Source organism: Camarhynchus parvulus, chromosome 4 (assembly GCF_901933205.1).
Source record: "Camarhynchus parvulus chromosome 4, STF_HiC, whole genome shotgun sequence".
Classification (NCBI taxonomy): Eukaryota; Metazoa; Chordata; class Aves; order Passeriformes; family Thraupidae; genus Camarhynchus; species Camarhynchus parvulus.
The window spans coordinates 12,882,974-12,908,746 of NC_044574.1; the positions used below are offsets into that span (position 1 = coordinate 12,882,974).

Sequence of the window (25,773 nt, forward strand, 5' to 3'; positions counted from 1 at the left end):
CCCAGCAAAAGGACCAGAGGCAGCTGCCAGAAACTGAAACTCAGGAAATTCCTTTTACCATGAGGATGACAGCACTGGGACAGGTGGCCCAGGTGGAGTCTCCATTCTTGGAGAGAGAAGCTGTCTGAACAGGATCCTGGGCAACCAACAGTAGCTCCACCTGCTTAAGCAGACAGGGTGGACCACATAACCTCCAGAAGTTCTTTCAGTCGTAACCATTTTGCGATTCTGTGAATTTATGACTGTGAGATAAGGCACAAATTATCACCACTAAGCCCAAAGTGAGTGAGCAGCACTGCAGCAAGAACATACTGCAACAAGACTACATTCATTCTGACTATTCAGTTCACTGAACTCTAAGCCTAATGCCATTTTGCTATGACAATTTTCTTTAAATATGTCCAAAAATAGCAGAAATGGTTCTGGAAATTGTGTTGAAGTGGTTTGCATTATTTTCCTTCTGGCTAAATGTTTTACCATTATTTGATTTGCTGTGAGTGCTGATGGGTGGCACTGAGCCCGGAAACAGCACCTATCAGAGAAGATGGGGGTATATTTCTCATCATTGAGCATTAGGTAACATACAAAATGATACAGGGAGAACCTTAAATAAGTGGGTCAGTCAGCCTAGACTTTATTATGACTGTACTTTTCAGATAGGCAATATGAAGAGGTGTAAAAGGAAGAGGAAATACTTCATTTTAGAAGTATTTTAGTTTGACATAAGAAAAGAGAGATTTATAGGAAGATTTTAAGCTTTAACATTATCTTTTCAGAAAAGTGATAGCACAACTGCTTTGCATATAGCACAATTGCTTCTGGCTTTACATGCTACCAAGGAATCCTACGACTGTCTGTCTTATGTCAGCCAGTATGACCAGCAATGCCAAGTGAACAGTAAATGGAGAAATATCACAAATTAACGGAATTAGATTATGTGAACTATAGAGTAAGTACCTAGTAATACCTGGAACAGGACATAAAAGGCCTAAAGTCAAAGTTCCCATTCCAAACATACACCTTCCAGAATGAAACTGATCCTGGTCAATTCATTAGTATCTTTTTAAAACAGAGAGGTATATACAGCTGAAGCTGTAATTTTTTTTACTCTTTAAAACAATGAGAATTCATGTAAGTGATGAGCTCCAGTCTAAGTACTCACCATTACTGTAATGTGCCAGCTGTTCCCAGAAGGCCTTGTGCAGGTCTGTTAGAAGCTCTTCCTTTTGTCGGACTGAAAGATTATTCTTTACAGTTAAGTGGTCCAGAATATTTGACACAGTATTTAATCTGCCCTTACACTCTTCTGGTATAGAGGACTTCAGTGAATCGATCATTTTCACCATAAGCTCCCAGCTGAATAACCTTTCCTGAATGTCCTAAACCAAACATAAAGTCCTGTTTAGAAACCAAGAATGTATCTTTGGTTGTGCTTTTCTTTCATTGAACTATTGATTCCCAAACCACAAAGAAAACCACTGAGGTTCTCAAAACCATGTGAATAACCATCTTCATGTACTTAAATACTTCTGAAAGTTTTGATCAGTGCAGGCTAACAGTAGATTTATTGCACGTTCAGTTGCAAGAGCTAACCTAAAATTATTGCTGCTTTTCATTATTTGTAGCTGTCAAGAAGACATTAAGTCTGGAAAAGATAATAACAGCCTTGCAGAAAAAAGTTAAATACTCAAGGAGGATAGATGGACAGAAGACAACATGAAGTCCTGGACCTCTTTTCAAAATACTATATGGCACACCAGTAAAGGTTCTCATTTTGAAATGAGGACACATATCTGATTCTGATAATGCTGTGATTCCTTCAAATACACGCTCAGTCAGTCCAGTACATATACTAAAAATTAATATAATTGCCCTCTGCATAGCAGCTTTCATTGCACTATTGAAAAAGTAGCCCATGATCACAGTAGGGAAAGATCTCCCAGGTAGAAGTGCAGCTGCTTTAAGCAATGCTGCAAGGTCAGAAAGAGTTTGACAATGCTGTACTAAGTTAACAGCTGGACTTGATCTCAGGGCTCTTTTCCAAACCAAATAATTCTATGATTCTCTGACCTACTGTAATTAATAGAGATGTACCTACAATGACCTCTGCAATGAGATTTCAGCATCATCACAGTAGTGACTTCAGGCAGGAATATCTCCTGTATCTGTATCCAGATTCTCTTATCTGCAGTCTTCCCATCTGAGGAACTTACTGTGCAGCAGCCCAGTTTGGGTCAAGTGTGACAAGCAGCAAAGGCTTTTTTCATACCTGGCCAGCTCAGTCTACTGAGCTGCTCTCCAATGCAAAACTAACAAGCTAATAATTACTGTAGCTGTTTATACACCAAAATTACTAATAAATGCAGTGATTCCAATTGTATATTAATTTGTAAATTACATGTAACTCTTTCAGCATATCCTGTGCAAAAAACCAAGGAAGGATCTGTTAGATTTAACACAACATAAAGCACAGTGCCGGTGCATTTATGAACACAGTTTTTCCTCTTCAGACCATATTCCTAAGAGCTGATAAGAATTTTCAATTCAAATTAAAGTCACACACAGAATCAACCTCAAATTTAAATTAGGATTTCTCAGTCAAAGTGAAATAAATATTTTGAAAGAAAGTGAAATTTTGTAATGCCCACAGTAACAATTCTCCATCCATTGGATCTTGTGCTCTCGCTCCTGATTCACCATCTGCATTAACAATACTTTTTCCTTATATGACTACCTAAATGGTATTCTGAGAACTAGAACTCAAGTGCAGAGAGTTCACCCTCCTGTGAATCTTCCTAAAGTGCAGTGGAAGTTGAGCTCTCAGCAACAAAGCTCAAAGAGACAACTGGATTAAGCAAACTTCATCACTCCTCAGGCAGGACTGACAGACTCTGCACTGACATAATTCTTTCTGCTCATATTGACTAAATCTGTCTCAACTTTTATTTCTTTTTCACTTTACCATCGCCTGCAAGTCCTGAGATTCACTTAACAAGCTTTCTACTGCAATCATCTTCTCAGTCAGATCCATCATTATCTTTGCGGCTTTGGCACTTGAGCATTTTGATTGGTCCAAAAAATCCTGCTGGGCTTTGTCAGTCTGCTTCCAGAAGGCTTCCATCTGTGGAATATGAATCAAAAAACAACCCATGTTCCCTCATTGATCATCTGGTATTTCATTACAGAAAGAGGCATATATATGAGTCTACTGAAATACAAGTCACAGACAGCTCTCAGTATTAGTTATATTGAACAATTTACAAAGATAAAGATACTATTATGTATTTTATATATATATATATATATATATAATATATTGGTGGTGGCACCTAACCAGTAGATCAAACCTGACCTTTTAAAATAACTGCAGTAATTCTTTTTAACTAGCTAAGAATTTGTTAATTCTCGACATATTGCATCTATAAGAGCCTATAATGTTCTTAGTATTGATGATAAAACCTAGAAGATAAACTGCATCCCTTTTATTCTGGGAAGTTTATTTAGCTGTAGGAGCAGGTATTCCAGTCAAACAATATTTTCACAAAAAAAAGAAAAACTGAAAATTATTACCGTTTTACACCATCAAAGCCTTTCACAGCTAGATGCTACATAAGCACTTTGCTGAATTAAATACTTTATGTCAGCACAGTCTATGTGCCAATTCTGATAGGTTATTATATGGACAATCCCTAGTTTTAGGTTCTGATTCCACAAACATGACTGTGCACACTGTCAATATTCTGCGCTCTGTGGGTTACTCGTACACACAAAGGTAAAAAATGCATCCATCACCACGATTTCTATTAAGTACCCATGAATTTTGGGGGGAAAAAAGTGATTATGGCATCTGTGAGTATGGCAAAACCCCCTTTATATTCTCAGAGGAAGACTGGATTAGTTCAAGGTACTGAGCTATACAAATCTGCATAGAGGGAAATTATTTTCAGTACAACGAAAAGCATCTGCAGGCACAAGAGTGACAGAGCCACTGAAGGATGATCACTGCTGGTGAATAAATGCCTCATGCTCCTCAGCGAGGTTGCCAGCAATTATTTTTACATGACTAACCCTGGAAAACTCTAAACAATCATTTTTCTACTGAGCAAAGTTAAAGTACAAAAGAAACTTGACACAGATGTTCCAATGTTACCAGGACTTCCACTATAAAGTGAAGGGCTTAGAGAAAACAGAGAAAATTCCCAGTGAAGCACTTAAGCACCAGACATTAAAAAATGTTGACTCCTGCATGAAAAAGGCCCAAGGCTGAGGTGATGGGCTGTTTGGTCCAGGGCTGAAGTGGCACAGTCAATCAGCACAGGCAGCTCACAGAGCTGTCACTCTCTCATTTTCATCACCAGTCAATTTGCTCAAACTTCAAAAACAGGGCTGGGAAGAATATTAGTCAGTTTACTGAAGAATAGGACATAGAATGTTTTTAACCTCCAGTGTTCTAGCCTGAATCTAGACTGACACAGTGAACCTACTTTAGCAAAAAAAAAACCAAATGCCTGCTATCAAACGGTATTTTCACATCAAAAAATGTAAATATATTCTCACGTGGAAAGCTGCTAAAGAAAAAGGCTTTGCTAAAGTAAATGCACAAAACATACTAAAACATTGCCCAGCAATTACAGTTTTAGTACTTCTTTCTGCTGGAAAAAAAATTGTAGGCTTTTATTACTCCCTTACTCAGTTAGAGGGATTGACAAAAGCAAGGTGTTAGGATAACATTCCTAAAAGTCAGGCTATATATAGGCTTGAAATAAATCTTATCCTCAGACAAGCACCAGCCATTTCCCAGCTGATAAAACAGTAGTGTTTTACAAAAAGCATAAAAAATGTTTTATTTATAAAAACATATTGACACCCAAAGGAAGCTGGAAATATTTTCATGGGGCAAAGTAAAAATATTTTCAGGACACATATAAAATACTAACTGTGGACTACTCAAGAAAACCATTGCACTAAAGAACTCCCCACCAAAAGAATAATATTAAAATAAAATCTTAGAAAAATTTAGAAAGTTACATTATCTATTACGTGCTCAGAATATTCCCTTTCCCTCCTTTCCAGGTCTTCTAGAGTCTGGAACTCTGAGTTACGGGCTCCTGACATTTCAGTATTCTGGAGTCTAGAATCAAGTTGTTTCTGTAATTCTTCAAAATCCTGGGGAAAAAAAATCAAGTGATTTAGTAAACAGAAAAACAGATATAACTTCTAAATTTGGGAATGAATCTGTATGTCAGTTCTGGCCCATGGCTAAGGAAGCTGAACAGGAGTTTCAGAAAGTTCTGTCTCTGGGTAATGGACCTTCTGTAGCAAGCAAGGAAATCTTAATACAAACACATATATCTCCACTAGGATGTGAGTAGTCAAGACTGTAGTCCATCTCTGCTGAATTCATCGGTAAACACTGCTTCAAGAGCTTTTACACTAATAACCCCTGGAATCTATCCACTAATATTTTTATTTTAATGCATGTGCCCCATCTTAAATGGCAGCTATGGGTGTACAGGCTGTGTTTAAAAGCTCAGGTAAGTATCCAGGTGATAATCAGTGATTCCTGCAGAGTGCTGGATGAACACACATGGATGAACATGTCTGTAATACTCAGAAGGGACACATTATAGGCTGCATGATTACATGAGGTTTCACAGTTTTTCAGTCCTTTAGAAACCAGGATGATTTTTTATTAAAGCTAATGTCGCTGGCAAATACTAGTCTGCTGCCATTGCTTAGTAAGCTGATAGTGAAAAGAGTGACTCCTCCTTCACTGCAACATGCCTTACATAGCAAGCACTGACTTCTAACACCATCCACTTTTGGCTATTAATGCACTAACTTGATACCCTTATGCCTTAAAAATGTAAGTAGAGAAATTGTTCACTAACAACTTCATCAAAATCCTGTGAATTTTTATGATGCAGAATTAAAAGTGGAAAAGACTGTCTGCAATAAAACATGTAACATCTCTTTTACATGGTGGTCATAACCAGCCTTGTTCCTTGTATGATATCTCTCCTCTAAGACTATAAGGTTTACAAGATCTTTCTCTCCATCATATAGGACACAGAAATCCCATACTGGCACTTAAACAACTGGACTTCTCTGGCAATTATTGCATCTAATTATTTGGATTTAGTCCTCATCTTGCAGCATCTTAGGAGCATGAGGACAGCAATGCCATCAAACTTCACTGAGGATTAGGTTCTATCAGGAAACATGCCTATTCTAGATCACCTCTGTCTATAATTTGAAGTCAGTACCAGAAGACCACCAGTAAAAGGATTTTGCACATCTAATCTCACTTTTCATCTAGTAAATACAGTAAGTTTTAATACTTAACCTGAGGATTCAAGGCAGAAGAGTGCTTTAAGGCAAAATACCTTCTGATATAAATCATAGGGTACAACTACAGATATTTCTTATAGTAACTCATAGACTGTGAGACTGTACAAAGTGTTCAACAACTAGAGCTCATGAGCTGATAGACAAATGTCCACATGTGAAATTCCATTTACATGTAAGAAAAGCATAATTGTTGCTGTGATTAGGCTGCTCTCAGTACAAACTTTCAAGACTTGGACTGGCAGGGCACTGGATAACCTTACCTAAGACAAAGCTTCCTACAGAAGGCTGGGCCAGAAAATCTCAAGATGTGCTTCTCAATCCAGATTTTTCTGTGACTAAACTGGAAAGTGGAACCAATAGCTCTCCTATTTTCTATAGTTTTGTAAAGCTTTTTGTTCCTTCTCATAACCTTGACAAAAGTACTGTGACTACCTGAAACACACTGATTGTCAGTATATGTCTTCCAGTTCAGAAGTGGCATATGGACTACAATGCAAGTGCATGAAAGAAAAAAGGATGATGAGGAAATAAGTATATTTTTCCCTGATGAAAGCCTTGAGCGTCATACTGCTACTTTATTTCCTGCTATTTTATTATCAGCAAGACACCTGGGACCAAAAAAAGCCCCCGATAAACAGTAATTATTAAATCTGAGTGAATAAGGTTCAAAATGTTCAGTTTAAATGGATTCAACTAAAAAATATTTTATCTTTAACAGATTACGTAGATCACTTCATACAGCAAAAAGGAGGAAAAGCATACAAGGTAATGTAGAATATCAACTAACAAGGGAGTTTCTTTGCATTTTCTTCAGAAATAAGATTACAAATGACATGGCTGTTCAAAAGGAGTAGGTGAAATGGCCTGCTGTGGTAATAAAGTTAACTCTTATTTTGTGTGGTCTTAAATACTACCCAACAAACCCCCTTACATTTTCCTGATTTAAAAGGATCTTCTTCAACAAACCATCAGTAATCTTCTTTTTACGATGGAAGTCTGTGAGGTATATCTTGAAAATCTGAATAAACATCTGTTTAAAAGGAAGAAAACAACACCCAGGTTAAGTGCCTGTTCATGATTGTAAGGACATCTTTGTGATAACTTTTGCTGATTTAAATCAGTCAGGGAGATTATAGCGAATCATAAGAGAAACAACAGATCAATTAACAGATTTATCATCAGCAACTCTCCAGTACTTGCACTGTGAAAAATTCTCTGGTTTTGGCTCCAGTGAGGTACTGGAAGATGGTGTTACACATAATCTCATATATCCTTGTAACCAGACAGACACATTTTAAACTATTCTTGACTGGAGAAAATGCAGATCACTTGAAAACGCAAAGCCCAATTTTCTAAAGTTTAATGAACCCCCTAAACTGGATGATATTAACTATTCAGAAGATACTAAAGACTCATTACTCTGACTTCAACTGTAGTCTGCCACATAATACATCAAACATTTTTATATACAACCCAAAAGAAACTATCTCAAGTTCTAGCTAGCTTCTCTTGCAAGAAAATAACTTATTTTCCATTTGTGTGCCTTTTTTTTTTAAGACTGTAATACTAGTGTCTTCAAAAAGATATTTTTGATTTTTTAACACTGGGAAAACTTTTGCTTAACCTTTTCCCATCTTCCCTCAATTAGAGTTTCAGTGTAAGGTTAATTCACTTCATTAGTAACTGCTGCAGCATTTTCCAGTGTGGAAATAAAAATACATGAAATTTAACAGCCACCTGCCTGTTCCTTATAATCTTGAAAACAAGATAATGCAGAACTTCCCTGCATAAAACATATAAAAACATAAATGAATACATATTTACATATAGAAAAAGTTATTGAAGCCCATGTCAGGTGGGAAATACATTATAATTAGAGCCCAATAGAAGAGAAAACCATATAGCAGTCATATTTTGGATCTCACTTGCAAATATTTTGGACAGGAGTTCGTCAAGTTTTGAACACACTACTAAGATACCATATATAGTAAAAACAAAAAAAAAAGGGTTCAGGAGAAGACTGATAGAAAAGGATGTATTTCCTTAGACTTGATGCCAAGAAAAACTGAAATCAGAGAAAGCAGAGTGGGAAAGGAAGAAATGATTCTCAGACTGATTTATTTTTTCCCTTTTTTACCTTCTGACAAAAATATAAAGCTATTTAAATATTCAGCTAAAGGTCTAAGGCCTTTGTGGGTATTTCTAGTGGGCCACAAAGCGTGTTAAGTGCTCATTTTCTCTGTGTTTCTGTGATTACATCATTATGTTGCGACTTACCTTCCTTAGAAATTGATTATTAACTTTGACATCAAGTTCAACCTTCTATAATCAAGCTAAACTTCCTTCTGGAATCTGATCACGAGTTCCCTTTCTCATCTAACTAGATGTGGATAATCCATCAGATGAGAAACTGCTTCCCAGGTTTACTTTCCTGTTTCCTCCTTTGGGTTGTGTAGAAATTTGTTCAGAAAATCCTTCTGAAATATTTTCAGTGGATTTAGTAAATTATAACAGAAATTACCAATTTTGTTTAAACAGAGCTCAAGAAAAGAGGGAGGAAACAGTTGTAGACTTCACGTCCAGATTTGTATTTACTGAATCATGCTGATCATGGCTAGGCACAACAATCACTACTGAATATCCCATGGCCTTAATTGTATTTTGTTTTTCTTTTCTCTCTTTTTCCTTGTCAGTTTTGGATGATGTTACTTGATGCAGGTAGTTATCTATGGTTTAAATGGTATCTTAATCCCACAATTGTAAAAATTCAGAACTATTGTACTTACCACAATGGTACTGATGGAGATGAACTGAGTTTTCCATTTTATTCCAAAAGCTTTAAGTCTTTGCAACACACAAACAAGCAAGTTTGTCCTTAAGACAAACTCACCTACTAAATAATTTATTACCTCTTCTTATGAGCCTCAAGTGCTGTATGTTAATCTCTGGAGTAATGTTTGAAACCAATTTTTTGTATTTGCTATATTGGTATTTCACAGACCAGTATAGTTCATCATATTTTACTTCCTTAGGAAGCTCATATATATGCAGAGTAGGAGGAAAAAAAAATGTCAATAATGTGGAAATGCAACTCTGCTGCATTACATCTCACCTAGCCAGCTGTTTATGTTATTTCCTAAACTAATATTCAACTAAGATGTTCAAAACAATGAGCTATAAATGAGATATAAGTACCTACCACATTTTTTTCTTTTCTGAGTTCAGTATCAAGAAGCATGAGATCTTGTAAAGTAAGACTGCAAAGGCAGAGCTTAACATCAAAACTAAAACAAATATTAAAAATGCATTAATAGCAACCTAAATGACAGTTACACAAAAAGACAACACAAGTTTCATTTAACCACTAGATCCTCCAAAAACACTGCCCCAAAACAGAAGTGAAGTCACTTTATTTCTACATTGCCTCCTTTTTCAGAAAAGATTTCTGTATGTAAAAGTAAACAAAACATAGAGCTTTTAATAAAGGTGGTGCTGCAGTTTCCTCTAGAAAAAGACAAGGTGAACATAGGCATGAGTTGATACCACCAGGGAAAGCAGGGCTTTAAACTGAAACAGCCATAGTAAGAGTGGATATTTTGTAAACATTATTCATTGCTAGTACCTTTCCCAGTCCCTGGGACACAAATATGATTGTGTTTTTCTGAGAGTGCAGAGAGTGCAGACACATGTATTCATCTAGGGGTACCTTGCTGTGGTGCAGCTGAAAGGAAATCAGAGCTGACAGTCCGTTTCAATTACCTCTACCTGCTCATCAGCAGTGTCAGAGAGGAACTGTTTTCTCAGAGTAAGACATGAGTAGTTCCCATTAAAACAGAGAGAACAGAACACTGAGTGTTCTGAAGGCACCTGCAGTGTGACATGGCAATGTACCGTGCAGAGAGCTCCATCCCCAGCACACATGAACTGAGCATACAAGACATAACAAAGACATCTCCTTATCCAGTGACACACCTTTTATGAGACAGCTTTTGGCCAGCTCTGATTCCCAAAATTTCACAAAGAACAGGATGACTTCCAACAGCTTAATGTATTAATCTCCCAACAACTTTTAGGATTATAAGCAGATAACCCTGTCCTGATGTGGTGACTGTGTGCATTCATACCCAGCCTTTCACCTTTAATGACTGTCCTAAAAACACAGGAATTGACCAAGGAAGGGCAGGTTTACTGCTTACCTCTCACATGTCAGCACTTCAGGGAAGCTGGCCACCTTTAGAAAGGCTCGGGCCTGAAATCTGTCATCACTTGTTGTGGAATGGATTGTTGTGGAGGAGCTGCAGTCCTCTTTGTCTCCCTGGCTCAGGGATCCCAGGCTGCCTGACATGGAAGTCTCCACCACTTGATTAGGCAGAACTGCCTGTTTTGGATTCTCATGCAAAGATGGATTGGATGAGCCATCTGCCAGAGGCTACAAGTCAAAGGAAATTCACAAGGTCAATTAATACAACACAATAAGGAGGCAAACATCACGTCAATTTTTCAGTGTTTACTTTTAAGGGAAAAGTTAAACAGTATACACAAGAAAAGTGTTTCCATGTTACATGAGAGGCTTTGGCATTGCCCAGGAAAGCATTCTTCTGCTGTAGTTGGCTGCTTGGTGTATGCTTTCTCTTTCACATCCTTGTGGTGTTTTTCTTATGGCTCCTTAGACAGATCCAACTTCCATTAATGTTAGGGGGCAGACAAGCTCTCTTAAATACAGTGAAAATTGACAGGACACCATGTAAAGCATTGCAGGTTCCAGCAACGAAGGGGAGCTGAAAGCAGCTGACACCTTACTTAGCAGAATAAGCCCTGAGTCAATGGACTATAAAAAAAGATTCCTGTTAAGCAGATTGGCAGTAAATTTTCTTCCATTACTTGACTCTGCAATTTACTCTGACACAGAATGATTGCCATTAATTTTTACAAGTAGAATCTGCAACCTTACCCTAAATTTCTGGTTGATGGGATAGATCACTTTTGCCTTTAACGCAAATGCTGCAATGTTACTGTTCAGAGGAGACTCACCTTCCTGTATGGAAAAGAACAAAAAATATTTGAGAACAGCAGCAGATCTGGCAATTATTCACTTTAAGTATTGTGTGCTCCTTTTTGTTACACAACTTAAATGTTCCTATTGATAACTGTTTATTGACTGTCCCTGCTTTGGTGCAAGAAGTTTTCTCATAAGGCTCATTCCAAGCAGGAAAACCTGAAAAGGGAACTCTTGTCATTAGCACTGCTACACAATATTTTTAATTCTCCAGGAGAAAATAGGCAGTATCTGGTATTTCCAAAGTATTTTCATTTTGTGTCTTGTCACCACCTCCACACCCTTAGCAACAGCTAAAGATTTTACAAATTAGACTAATACTAAAAACTACTAAAGGATAATAAACTCCACAGATATCATCATGGCCATAAATTCTGTCTTTCAATTTAAATAAAGGAACAATAAATAAAGCAAATACAGTCATCATTTTGTCCCAGGAAAAATTTATATAATACAACCCTTACCCAAAATCTAGGGAAAATAACAATGTTTTTCCAAAGAACTTTTAATAGATACTGAATTATTTTCACATAATTTTCTGTATCACATAATCTGACTTTCTGCTACTGCCTTTTTCTATATGCTGGAACAATGGGATCATCATTTGTTTTGAGAGGTTAGGTATGGCTTAATAAAATTTTGGCTATAAATAGCAGATAAAATGTCTAAATCCAAGCACTAGGACTTCCTATTTTATCTCTTTTGGTTTTGTCATATGAAAGACTAATTTGTCAAAACACACAGGGTTTTTCATAAAGCTTTTTCTAGGAAATATCAAAGCACTAATAGAGTCTAAAATGGAAATGGAAAGAGAAGAAAAAACTATGTAATTCACTGGACTTCTACCATTGCACATTTTCATCTCCATTTCATTTCTTTCCATTTTTGGGTTTACTGATAAAGTTTACTGATAAAGTTGCCCCTGGTGAGCAGTCCCAGCACTGCAGTATCCCATCAGGGACAGGAGTGGACAGAGCTACTGCTCTGCAGTGACTGGAGGCAAAGCAGCCAGGGCAAAGCTGGAAAGCTGTATTGCAGTGTGCTAGAACTAACACATCCTGCTTCTCAGCAGGCATAAGTAACACACAATTATTATTAATGCAGTAATTATGGTATTATTGCAATGTGAAAAGTCTCAGAATGAAAATACCTGTTTTTCTGAAGTGCTCTAACCTAATTAAAAGCATTTTCCATCTATGCTTCTTCATAAAATGTCAATTTGACGCTAGTAACAGCAAAAGCCTCTGGAAATCAGAACAAATTAGTAGAAAAAAATACATATAATTTCAGTAGTTAGAGAGATAGGTGGGAGAAAGTCCCCTCAAATAACAGGGTTACCTCTTAATGTCTTATAAATGAGCCATGTTATGGAAATGGACAGAGTTGTGAATTATCACCTTTAAAAGACTATGATCCCATTTCAAAAACACTGGTAATAAGCATAAAGATGTAAAATTGTGTAAGCTCTCCCACAACATTTACACTTCAAAAAATAACCTAATCCATGCTCACTTGTTATATTCTACTTTAACTCAAGCAAAATGACCAAGCATGTTGTGTCACCACTCCTGATCACAAAGGTGAAATGAAGATTCATTACTTGTCAGGATTTAAACCAACAGTTTCAATGTTAACAATAATATTTTCTTGAAATCAGTTCTTGTTACCAGCTAAGCACCAGACTGGCTGGTTATGACTGACATTTTATCCATGTATTTAATTTATGTATAATAGACTGAATCAGTCAGCTGAACTGCACATTTTTAAATGAGCAGTTTAAATCACAATCTTTAGTTCCAGCAAGACCAGCCAAATCAGCTTTGGGTGAAAGATAGTGACTACACAGTAGGACTGGTTCTCCAGTTATTTTGGGATTATTAAAAAAAAAAAAAGTTAAGTTACTTGATGTTTCCATTGTGAGTGGGTTGTTAAGTTTATATTTCTACTTTTTTTCACAAATTCTCTAATTGTCTTTGAATCCCAGCTCACCACAGTAGTCCTTTCAGTACTTACAAACTTTTTCTTATGTTAATAGTGTTAATTTATCCCATCAACCTTTTGAAACTAAGGAAAACATAGGGATGAAAGCAAAGAAGTCTCTGTCCAAAAAGAACTCAGGATCCTGATTAAAATATCCAAAGAGTGCCTAGGGAGAAACAGAATTCATAAGGGGAATAAGTGCCTGAAATGGCTGCATTCATAAGCAGCAATCAACTCCCACTCTCCATCTTACACTTTTTTTGAACACTTTTTAAAGTCTCTCTCCAAACCCATTAAAATTAAGACAATTTGGAGCAGGTCCTGAACATGTTCACTGCTACATGCAGCAAAATGGACATCCACCCCCAAGAGCAGAGCTTTACCTCCAGCACCATCTCCTCTTTTGATGTATAGGGTTCTGCTTTACTTTTCATGAGTGCGTGCTCTTTTTCATCAGCATTGAAGCTTTCCAGAAGTCTTTGGGAATCATCTTTCTGAAATTCCAAGAGAAAACATAAAATGTAACACTTGAGATCATGCAGGTTAACTGGAAACATCTTCCACTGCAGCCTTGATACATTCATGTCTCCATCATGAAAATTATTCCAGTATTAGTTGAAAAGTTTGGAAAAATACAATCTGAAAATGGATGAAAATGTTATATATTCAGAAAGGAATCATTAAAATTAATGAAGTTTTAAATTTGTCATTCCAGGAGTAGAATTTTAATCTAAAAAAATTTTAAGAGGCCATGAACCTGTCAAATCAATCCATCTGCTCTCAAAATGTCATCCTACAGACTTGGGAGTCAACCTCATGGTCTGAGCTCAAACATCTCAATCACAGCAAATTAACTAAAATTGTCTACAATAACCAGCAATAAAGAGAATGCCAAGTATTTTTTGTCCCTGGCCAAACTTCCTAAATGAAGCTTTATGTGTGTGGAAGTTCCTGTCAGGGAGAAGTAACTATCAGAAAATGTTCATCACCTTCTTTCCCCAAAAGCAGCCCATATTGGCCTCACTTCACAAACACAAAAAGCCACAGGTAGGGACACAGATTCTGTGTGGCAACGAAACCTCCTGCTACACATGATCTTCCCTACACACTATAGAGATCAGAAAACAACAGTAATGTGCCTCCCTCCAAACACAGCACTGCAAGGATTATTTTCTTAGGGAAGGGAAAGATAGCAGCCACACTACATGGATGACTTTTTCAGGTTTTCAATCCACTGACTACTTTTGGATGTAGCCTAATGATACAGCTGCAGCCACTACGCATGTCACTCTCTTATGGAAAGGTTCACCTTCATTCACCTTCACCCATTTGGCCATTTGGTATGTAAAGCAGTCCATTTTCCCAGAACACAGAGAAGAGCCCAGCTTTGGACGCAGTCCATTTTCCCAGAACACAGAGAAGAGCCCAGCTTTGGAACACACTTAATCCTGTATGACTTGCCTCTGTCACCTCTCTGGATCTTAGATGGTGCAATAATCCAGATTAAATTTTTGGGTTAGCCTTTTAGATGTGCTGAAGTGCAGATGCTGGTTCCTAAAAATCTACTGATGAGAAAAGAACAGCTACAAATCTCCCTCAGCAATCTTGTAACTTATTTGTTACCATGGTAAAGAGTTCTTCTTAAAACTATCCCAGTGTATCCTGTGCACAAATCCACAAGTAAGGGACTTATGCATCCTCCATGCATCCAAGTCCCACAGATTCGGGCTGTGATCTATAAAATAGTTGTAACTATTATAACTTAGGCTATAATTTAGGCTGAGTGAGATTAACTGAGGCTGAGTGACAAATATGTTGGCTTACCATGGTGTTTAAAGCTGCTTCAGATTCCAAGCTAAGGATAATTTAGCTGCTTGGGATGGAACATATATTCAGGAAAGCTGTCCCTGTTTTACTTTGGATACAGAAGGCTGCAATAGGTGCAGTTCAGCACCTGCTTTCTCCATAGCATTGCTGGGGCAGAGAGTGGGAAGGAGGAACAGCCTAAGGTTGCCCTGTTCAATTGGGGAAATCAGACCCACATGATACAACCTTCCCACTCTGCAAGGCGCTCTGTATGTACCAGCAAGCAGTTTATTTTTCCTTCAAAATAAATAACCCTTTTAGGGCAGCAGCACTGATTTTAATAGCATTTAAACATCTAAATGCATCTGAAAATCCAGACCAGGGAGAACTGACAGCTTCTATTCCCTACTGACATATATGACATACAGGATAAAATTGCACATGACTACATTTGAGTTGGTAGTGGCAATACACTAAAGATATACCTATTAAGGCATGGAAAATGAGCAATTGAACCAGAAGAGCTTGTACTTGCACAGGATGCATTGATCCAGCATTTGAAGTGCCTCCATTACTAGCCTAATGTCTGGCTTCAAACAGAACTTCAATCCTCCAACTTAAAAGCAGTTGGGAACTAGAGATTTTGTCTCCTATGTCGTGTTTAATGATGATCAACACTAGCAGATACACACATGCAGCAGAGCTGTTATAGCTGAGAAAAGATGTGGTGAAAAACCAAGCTGGACCAGACCCTGCACCTGCAGGCTGGCAGAACTCTGCAGAACTCCAAATTCCACTGCTGTGCCAGCACCAATCACTGCTACATCCAGTCAGTCCAGCATGACCTGGTTCTAAGTGGGATGAGAGAATAGAGCATAAATCAATAACAATTCTCAGACAATTTATCTGCCTGGTAGTGGATGCCTGCCTGGTTTGGTGGGCGCGTGCTGCCTCTGCAATCTTCAAGTCCAAACATTATGAAATAAAAGATATATGAATTACAGTACTTAAAAGAGAACAGCAAGTAAGTTACTAACAAAATCACACATTTCAGAAAGTGGCAGCAAGCAAACTGTCAGCAGTGCTCAGGCTCCTTTATTTCTTTACATATTCATGTGCATACTCTCAGCGCAAAGTTATGGCTGTGGGTTAGTACTAATACTCTGTGCTGTGTTGTAACATGAACTTGGGAAAAGTCTGCAAAATACTTTGGAAATAAAATTACTGGTTTAGGATAAAAACTAGCGTTTATTTTCAATTATCTCGAAAAGCTTCTGCAAACCAGGTACATCTTCCATTATCCCCAAAAGCAACACTGCCTCGTACACGAATCGGTGGTTGCAAGAGGCAACTTGCAGGTCACAAATGTTAGAGATACAGGCCAGGGGGGCAACACTCAGAACACTTCAACACTTTCACCGGCCTCCTTTTAGAGTTAGTCCATTTCTTTCAGCAACTTTTTAAAGGAAGTAGTGAAATCCTTTCCAGCAGAGGTGTGGCAGGAATTACGGGGCTCCGCACCCACGCCCGCTGCAGCGCGCACCCCGCCGCGCCGCTCGCCCCGCGGCAGCCCCGGCTGTCCCGTGCAGCGGGCAAAGCCGGCAGGCGACTCCTCCCGGGCCCTCCGCCCTTCAAACCTTCACACTCGGCTCCCCCGGGCCGTTCGTCCGCGCCCCCTCCCCGCCGGCCCCGCGTACCTCTCCGCCCCGGCGCGGCCCGAGCGCGCAGCGGCAGAGCAGGGCGGCGGCGGCGGCGCCCAGCAGCAGCCCCAGCAGCGCGGCAGGAGCCAGCAGCGCGGGCAGGGCCTGCAGCGAGTCCGCCCAGAACTGCAGCCCCACGGCCCGCAGGCAGCCCTCCACCGCCGCCATCGCACGGGGCCCGGCCCGCGGGGGGGAGAGGGCCGGGCATGAGGGGAGGTCCCGCTGCTCGGGGGCCCTCTCCCCTCCGCCCTCGCCGCGGTGGGAGGAGACCGATGGCGGGTGGATGCCGCGGCTGAGGCCGGGCCTGATTCGGGACAACGCCTGGAAAAATCCGCGCGGCGCCGTCCGCACCCGCGGAGGGTCCGCCCGCTGCCATGGGGTGGCCGTTGGCCGGGCTGCTGCTGGCGCTGCTCCCCTCCGCGCCCGCTCAGCCCCTCGCAGCGGGCACCGGGCGGGGCCCAGCCCGGGACCCCTGCGCTCGGACGGCGGCTGGGGTAAGCGCGGTGCCCGCGGTGCGCGGTGTGAGCGGCCCCTCGGCGCGGGGGGCGGCGGCGGGCTCCGGGCAGGCCCGCGGCACGGTGCCGCAGCCCCCGAGGCGGGCTGTGCTCGGGAGCGGGGCCCGGCCCGGCAGCGGCCGCTTCCCCGGCACTGCGGCTGGGGGAACGGCCCGGGAAGCTGCCGGGCACCGGCGTGGTGAGAAAGCCGACAGGTTCTGAACAGGGTCCTCAGTACACTGGAGAGGGTCCAGCAGAGTGCCACGGAAGCGATGAGGGGTGTGGGCCATCTCTCTTACCGGGAGAGATTGCCTGTTTAGTCTATAGAAGACTGAATTGGAATCTCATTAATACATATAAATATTTCAAAGGTGGGCGTCAAGAGGATGGTGTCAAACTCTTTTCAGTGGTAGCCTGGGACAAGACAAGGAGGAATGGCCATAAAGTAAAACACAAGAAATTTCACGTCAACATGAAGAACTTTTCATTGACGGTGGCAAGGCACTGGCACAACTGCCTATAGAGATCTTGGAGTCTCCCTCTCTGGAGACATTCCAGACCCACCTGGATGTGTTCCTGTCACCTGCTCTGGGTGACCCTGCCTTGGCAGGGGATTGGGCTGGATGATGTCCAGAGTTCCCTTCCCACCCTAATGATGCTGTGTCTGTGCTTCCCTGTGCTTCTGAGCAGAGGCCCTTGGTGTTTATGTAGTCACAGCAGCTCTGCTCAGTGGTGTCAGTCTCCAGTGAGGAGTGCAGTAGCTCTTAGGATGGAGCTTTTATGTTCATTCTTGCTCCTTATCTAGGTTTGTGTCTGTCAAGCCATGTCAAAATGTGTTGACATAGTTATCTTTTTGCCCTTACTGTACAGTGGGGATTAGAGTGAGTGACAAATGTAGTTTGTTGGTAGGATTACAGAAAGACTAATAAACAGGAAATAGTATTGCAGGAAAACAAACAAACAAAACCCTCCCAAAACCAGGACCCTCCCCAAAACCAACAAGCAGGACACCAAATTACTTTACCAGAAGAACGCAAAGAAGAAAATTGCCCTTAACATGCTGTACTGTAGCAGTGGTGTTGACATAAGTCAGTACTTAATATTACCCACATGCAGTGCTTGGTAGCAAACAGAAACAGTGAATGTGGCTGATGTCACCAGGCTGAGTTGGATCCCTGTTAATTACCCACATTCCTACCTCTCTATTAGCTCCTGCAAGGAAGAATCTTTGATCAACAAGAACTTGCTTGTATGACTACTACATCTTGATCCAAACACTGGGCAATAAAACTCCTTAAAAACATTGGTTTCTTCTACTGATGTTTTGAGCTGTGATTTCTGTAGCAGTCTCTGTGGTCCAGGCACAGGCAGGAGGCTGTCACAGATTGCCTTGCGAGCTGCAGTTTTAGCATGTGGCCCCTTTGAAAGGCCCTGTGTAGTTCTCTGGAGAAAAAATGAGTGTCATGTCAGTGGGCTTGATATCTCATATTGACACATTCCTGCTGCCTCCTAGTGATCAGATTTTCCTGTGTCCTCAAATAGGCCTCTGAAAATGGCAAAGAAAGGTTATTTAATGGGAGCAAACCAATAGCCAGCCCTGCTCCACTATTGTGCAGGGACTCATCCTGATAATATGAAGTGTAAGTACAATTTGAGCCTCAAGCATGGATATCCACGTTGGGCTACAGAGCCTCCTACTGCTTAACAAGCTGTGGGAGACCTCTAGAGCCAAGTTGTGTCCCTTCTGAGAGTTAATTTTGGAGAAACTCGAGGCTTTGTAGGATAGGGTTCTGTGTAATTGTGTAATTGAAGCATAAATTCAGTGTAAAAGTTCAATAATAGGTATTTATGAAAAGTGTTTTTTTTCATAATTGCTCTCTTCCAGGTTTTTGAAGATGATCTGTGGCTTCAGAAGGAGATGGGATGCCTAGGAATGGCAGGTATGCAACTGTTTCCTCTCTCTTTTCAGCATTGTGGGGTCCCAGGACTCACAGGGCATGTGTGTGAAGGTGAGCAGGGGCCTGGAACTGCACCCTGGTGGCCTGCTGACATCAGTGGGACTGTCAGTCTTGAGTTACAGGGGAAAGTTTGCACAGAAATTAGGAACAAGGGTGCGTTAGGTTCCCTAAATGGCTCATCTAGAATGAGGGCCTTATGAGAAGGCTTCATTTCATACCCTGCTCTGAATCATTTTCAGGAGGAGCCCTTTTTCATTATTAAACATAATGGTATAGGGGAGCACCCTCTAATGTCTAGAGTTCCCAGGTTTGTGAAAAACCCAGACTACTTAAAGCTGATCAAGATGTTCATTTACAGAAGCTAGCTTAACCCCTGTGCATTTACCAGCAGTGTTGCAATACCTGTTCTTGAAGCTGTTTTTATAGACCTCTGGAACTGCAATGGCTGGACCACTTTTTCCTGGACCAAAGACTGATTGTTGAAGACTGTTAGATGTAGTGGGTTAAAGACTGATAGATATAGTGGGTCTAGAGGTACTGCTGGGATGCTGGTAAATCTTCACAGCAGATATCAAGTAATGCTTGTCAGTGATCTCAGATAGGGTGATTGTCTCCAGTGGTGGTTGCCTAATCTCGTTGAAACTTAGAGAAGTCACTTTGAGCTTGGTGTAGCTGCATCTGAGGGCTGACTGCCACAGGCTCTTTGTGTAAATTTGAGAAAAACACTCTGTTTCTCTGAGTCTGTTCTTTAATTTCTATGTATATATTATAAATAGTGTTCTACTTCATCTGAGCATGGTAGAGATGAGTATGTCCTGAAAGGCTGGGATGTCCTCATATAGCAAATTAACAGGGCAACACTGTTAAATAAACCTCTCCATCACTAAGGTTCCCCAAGAGATTATTTCATGACATGTTTTTTCCCAGAAATTACATGCTTTGAAGCAGTTATCAAGTGAGATACCTCTAATTTCTTTGCCCTGTGCCATGGCTAATTCACAAATGAGTTTATTAATTTAAATATGAAAGCAAGTAATTCAGATTTGCTGAGCTTGTTTTTTTCCAGTATTTATTCAATGTCATCTTTGCTGTGTGCATCCTGCTTTGTGATGGGTTGCAAATTATTCATGTAGCATCCACCGAGAGAGGAAATGAGTGTGGTTTTATACTTAAGAAAAACCTTCTAGCCCTAAAAAAAAGTGGAGGATTTTGATATGCAGTATCATTTTGTTAGTGGTTAAAATAGTATGGCCAGCAGGATGAGGGAAGTGGCATCCCTTTGAACTGGACACTGGGGAGGCTGCACCTCAAATCTTGTCTTCAGTCAGCGAGAAAGATATTGAGATTCTGGGATGTGTCCAGAGGAAGGCAGCAAAGTTGATGAAGGGTCTGGAGAATGAGTCTTGAGGGGAGCAGCTGAGGAAGTTGGGGTTGATTAACCTGGAGAGGAGCCTCAGGGGGGACCTTCTCACTTTCTATACTACCTGAAAGGGGGTTGTAGTGAACTGGGAGTCAGCCTCTTCTCTCAGGTAACAGGTGACAGGATGAGACAAAATGGTCTCAGGTGGTGCCAGAGGAGATTTAGTTTGGATTTTAGGAGAAATGTCTTCATGGGAAGGGTTACCAGGCATTGGAAAAGGCTGCCCAAGGAAGTGGTTGAGTCGCTGTGCCATCCCTGGAGGTATTTAAAAGATGTGTGCTTCGAGACATGGTTTAGTGGTGAACTTCACAGTGCTAGGTTTGCAATCGGATTTAATCTTAAGGGTCATTTCCAAACTCAATTATATATTGTGATTCTGTGAAATTCTGGCATTTTGTTAGTAGGTAAATGTATGTGTTAAATGAGTGCTACAAACACTGAATTATATGCTTGATTTTATAACTGAAAACTGTCCCATTCTATTAAATATCAATTTTTAACTTATTTAAAACTTAAGATTTTAGCGATTTGCCTAATCAGAGAATTACATTCTTTAGATTTTACTGAAGAAGTTCTTGATGAAAGCAGAGAGATGCATAAAGCCATTGTCATTGAGACTGGCAGTGTGCTGAAGTGTGAAATGGTTTGTGACAGCACACTGATCTCAGTGTTTCTTTTGGAAGCTTTTTTGAGTTGTTTCTGCATAAGATGAGAAAAGACAAACCCAGAATATTCCTGTGACTGAGGAACACAGTGGATTTTTCAGAGCTATATTTGAGTCTGCTCTGATTTATTCAAAACAGACCTGGAAAGTAGATTTGTTTTTTCTTGTTGATGCCCATAGTTTCTTTGACATTGTAACAAGAAAAGCTAATGGCAACATTCAAAACTGAACACTGTAAATTGCTACCTTTGCCTGTTCATTGTTGTGTGTAATTGAAAGGACTTCAAATTGGATCTTGTATCCTGGATGGTTTTCAAGACAGGGAGTAATTTAGAACAATGACAACAAAAATATAGCAAGTGAGTCTATTTAACTCCTGTCTTACCCACTGAAATAAAGCAAAATTGTTCAAAGCTTTGCTGATAGATTTGTGGTGGGTGAGCAAGTGAGACTCTGGAATCTGAATTGAAATATTCAGCCCTTGAGAGCCATAAATTAGAATTAATGTCTTAGTTAAATTGTGGGGGTTTTCTCATTTTTAATGCTGAGCTTGAAATTTCACGAACTTGTCAGTGTCTTTGCTTTCCTACTGTAATTTGGCATTCTACTGCTTCGAATGGGCTCTAAAGGTATAGGAGCTTTAAGGAAATTCTGGAGTTTTTGATGTAAACCTATTGCAAGATGATTTTAATTCTCTCTTATCCTATTTAATTGCTATAGCCAAGAGTAACCTTCACCTTAACTTCTGTTGTGATGTTGTGTGTGCAGTTCTGCTGGTGGGTGGTCAATACCACTGACACATTCAGGACTCAGCCCCCTGAATCCAATGGTCAAGGCTTGTGCTGTGCCAGGTCCATGTCTTGACACAGAACTAATTTCAAAGTAAAGGATGGTGTGCTGACCATGATCAGGGGAAAATTTATTTTCTTTGAATACCCATCCTTCTACCCTGGTCTGTATGAGCACAGATCCACTTCCATCACATTCTCTATGCAGCAGGTGCCTTTTGTACCAGGTTGAATCCTCAGTATTTGCACTCTCTGAGCAGCAAGTGAATGCTAAGTGAATGCTGTGAGGGCTGGCAGTGGGTGCTCTCCTTCCTAAGCATATTGCCTGTGCCTTGAGTGGCAGCTGGAAGCCCAGAAGAGCAGTATTGCCCAGAAGGCAATAGTGCACAGAACTGGAGTGACAAGTTACGACCTAGGGAGAACAGCAAAGAAAATTGAACATTAAGTAGCAGAGACTGCTCTGATCAACTGTGCCTTTGTCATTTTGTATGGTGGTGGAATGCTTATGTGGGGGACTGAGTGAATACTGCAGGAATGTGAGAGGTAAAATGTTACACCATTATTCCAGCTGTTGCAGCTATATTAATGTGTTTTTTGTGTTTTCATTTTGAAATTCAGTACAAGGTCTACCTACCAGCACTAGTAATTAGCTGGGAATATGCAGTTTAAGACAGGGTTCTGATGTATCCGCTTATATTGGGTTTATGTAGAATTAAATAACGGGAAAACGTTTTATTAATGTGCTAATTAAAAGTAAGATGAAATATTTAACAGCTTGATAATGCCTTGTAAAACAGGGGAGTTTTTAATTAAAAAAAAATTCTTAAAGATTGTGATACTGTCTCACGTCTCAAAAGAAAGTGAAATTACTGTCTTTCTTTGATGAACTGTTTGATTTGGCGTCTTTGGAGATGTTTACAGGAAAGCCCCAGATGAAGCCCCGTGCTCTGGTAGTTTGCTTGCTGGAAATATTTTGGCCTGAGGTGCTGTAGTCTGGGAGTGCCTGGTGGCAGCCTGGCAAGCCCAGCTGCAAAGGGCTGCTTGGTGGAAAGCTGAAACTGTTGACCTGGGTTGCAGAGATTTTCTTTCAAAAAGGGGTGGGAATCGTTACCATTTAGAAACGAATGAAAATTATGACCTTGCAGCCTGATAATGGCTTTTCTGAAAACAGCCAGAAAAATTATGAAGGTTGAAGCTGTAGGAAGAAAAGAGTGGAAGGAACAAGGAGACCTCAGAGTCGCTGTCAGCACTGGGATGCATCTCTGAAGGGGCAGTGTTGATGGCACCGTGGAAACAAATTGCACTTTTGAGCAGCGTCCAAAAGAAAGCCCAATGCTTTTCAGTGAAGGGTTTCAGCAGTCAACTGTTAGTATTTTCCAAAGTCTGATAAATCTATTTGTTAAAAAAAACCCCTGTTTCAGAACAGAAATCTAGAGTATATGTGAAAAAGACAGAATGTATTATGCCTGTACCATCCTTTCTCAGATATTTAGAGTCTACCTTTTCAAGCACCCAGCAGACATCTACAATCCTACATCTACAATAGGAACTTACCTGCAAAGAGACAGTAGGTGAATTGATAAATACAATTATGTTGGCTGATGTTGAGTATGCAGCAAGTTATGTGGAAAAGCAGTTAAGTGCTTTTAGATTAGCTGTTCCAGTGACAGTTAAATATCTGTGGATCAGAAAAAAGTTATTTAATTGACAGTCAATACTTGAAATAAGAATGCCACAGAAAAGTGCAGGTTTACTGGCAGTGGATCCAGGGTATTATAGAACAGTCTATAATGTTAAAAATTAATAGGCAGGATGAGAAAAATTCTGGAGAAAAGCAGTGGCACAAGTTGCTGTATGGACATGCATCATACTGGTTGAATCTGTTTAAGCAAAACCTTCCACTGGGAATATATAAGTGGATTTGCAGAAACATCCTTGTCATCATCATCAATGTTGAGGCTGCTTAACATAAAAAGTTCAACTATTTCAGCTACTGATGATGGAGCAGCCGAATAACATGCCTGGAGACTTCTTCTGGGAGTGGGGAACATTATCTTGGAATTGTAAATGATGACAAAGCACGGCTTGAAACAGACTCATCTGTGTAATTAGTAGTACAGAGATTCATTCCCAGTCAGGGAACATGATCAGTTAATTAAATTGGTTACTGTGGATTTGATACTCTTTAGAGGGAGAGTGGCAGGCTTTGCTGTCACATTTAGAGTGCAGCTGGGTGTGCTCATGGAGATGTTATACTACACAGGACGCAAGGTCAAAAGACCCTATGAAGCAACAGCACACTTCTTGTTGGCTGACTGCCCATCCCAAATTCAGAAGGAAATGATCTGCTAAACAAGAAGCACCTTAAGGGTAGCAGTTGCTCAACAGAGTTCATACATTTTGTCATTTTGGCTTCTGACTTACAAAGCCCTACAAAGAAGCTCATTCAGGGTTTTTGTTTATGGTAAAGGAAAGTGCATTTCCTGTAGTCAAGAAAACAAAAAGGAGAATTGGTGCCCCACCTTCATAGGAATGGGGTGACAGTTGCATTAATGTATGAGAGACACAGCGTATATAAAATTAATCTTTTCCAGTGTATGAATATATTTATACCAAACTGCAAAGAGGTTTGATTCAGTAGTCAGAAACAGGTTTAAAGCCGTTGGAGGTGAGATACAATATATTTGGATCTGCTGGGGAGTGTCATGGCTAGGTGAGCTTAAACTGGTATTTAGCGGGTTTGCACTGCACTGACAATTCAGCACTGGTTTCATTCTGAGTGATTTGCAGCATTGCTTAGTCTTGAAATTGAAATAAGCCATGCATGACAGTCTTAAAAAAATTCCAACATTTGTTATAATTCTACATGTTCCTGTTCTCACTGAGTTTGCCATGTTGTTTTTACCAGTCCCTAAATTTGTCTGTCTGTCACATTGTTTAACAGTGCTTTAAATACTTAAGTAAAACTTAGAGAAGTGAATTAAAACTGGTCATAAAATATAAACACCAACTTCCCCTGGCCTATATATTCACAATTTAGTCAAGTATATGCTACTCCCTTCCAAACAAACATTGGGAAGACAGGGCAGCTCCCCAAGTGTGTGTCCACCTGTGTTTTATAAGCAAGAAGATTGCATCTCATTCATTCTGTTAACAGAATTATTTTCAGTGATTCATGTGCATTAATGCTTTAAGGCTCCTTTTAAGGGTCCAGTTCTGAATGCTCTGTCCATGCTTTTCTATTTGCAACTAATTGTATTTCCCTATATTGTTCTTCTTACAGAGCAGTGGCTTTTCAGAAAAACTGCTGCTACTCATATTGATGAGATTTTAATGTCTTCAGCTTTTCATATTTTATTAATATGTAATAGGCTTTTTCATAGAAAAGTCATTTCAAAAAATTACTTGCCTTTTTAATGGGAGGTTTTGTTCATTTTAATGTATATTGCTGAAAATTAATTTAAAAATAAGTAATAAATGGGAATAATATTAAGCAAAAAATGAGAAAAATAACTTCTTTGAACATAGACAACCAACTAACATTTTAAATTTTCAT

General features: G+C 39.9%; 2 protein-coding genes across 5 annotated transcripts in view; one reads left to right on the top strand and one right to left on the bottom strand.

Moving 5' to 3' along the window:
* Positions 1–17,273, bottom strand: part of EVC (EvC ciliary complex subunit 1) — a 50,350-nt gene extending 33,077 nt beyond the window's left edge. The window contains exons 1-9 of the mRNA XM_030947119.1: positions 16,891–17,273; positions 13,771–13,881; positions 11,303–11,386; positions 10,548–10,780; positions 9,551–9,635; positions 7,283–7,381; positions 5,029–5,166; positions 2,963–3,121; positions 1,163–1,379 (exon numbers count right to left, since the gene is read on the bottom strand). Coding sequence (XP_030802979.1) covers positions 1,163–1,379; positions 2,963–3,121; positions 5,029–5,166; positions 7,283–7,381; positions 9,551–9,635; positions 10,548–10,780; positions 11,303–11,386; positions 13,771–13,881; positions 16,891–17,061 — 1,297 coding nt within the window. The 5' untranslated portion in view covers positions 17,062–17,273. The remainder of the gene's footprint in view (positions 1–1,162; positions 1,380–2,962; positions 3,122–5,028; positions 5,167–7,282; positions 7,382–9,550; positions 9,636–10,547; positions 10,781–11,302; positions 11,387–13,770; positions 13,882–16,890) is intronic.
* EVC2 (EvC ciliary complex subunit 2) overlaps positions 16,930–25,773 on the top strand; it is a 60,705-nt gene continuing 51,861 nt past the window's right edge. For all 4 annotated transcript variants that reach the window (XM_030947116.1, XM_030947114.1, XM_030947117.1 and 1 more), the window contains exons 1-2: positions 16,930–17,387; positions 19,273–19,327. In XM_030947116.1, the coding sequence (XP_030802976.1) occupies positions 17,268–17,387; positions 19,273–19,327 (175 nt within the window). In that variant the 5' untranslated portion in view covers positions 16,930–17,267. The remainder of the gene's footprint in view (positions 17,388–19,272; positions 19,328–25,773) is intronic.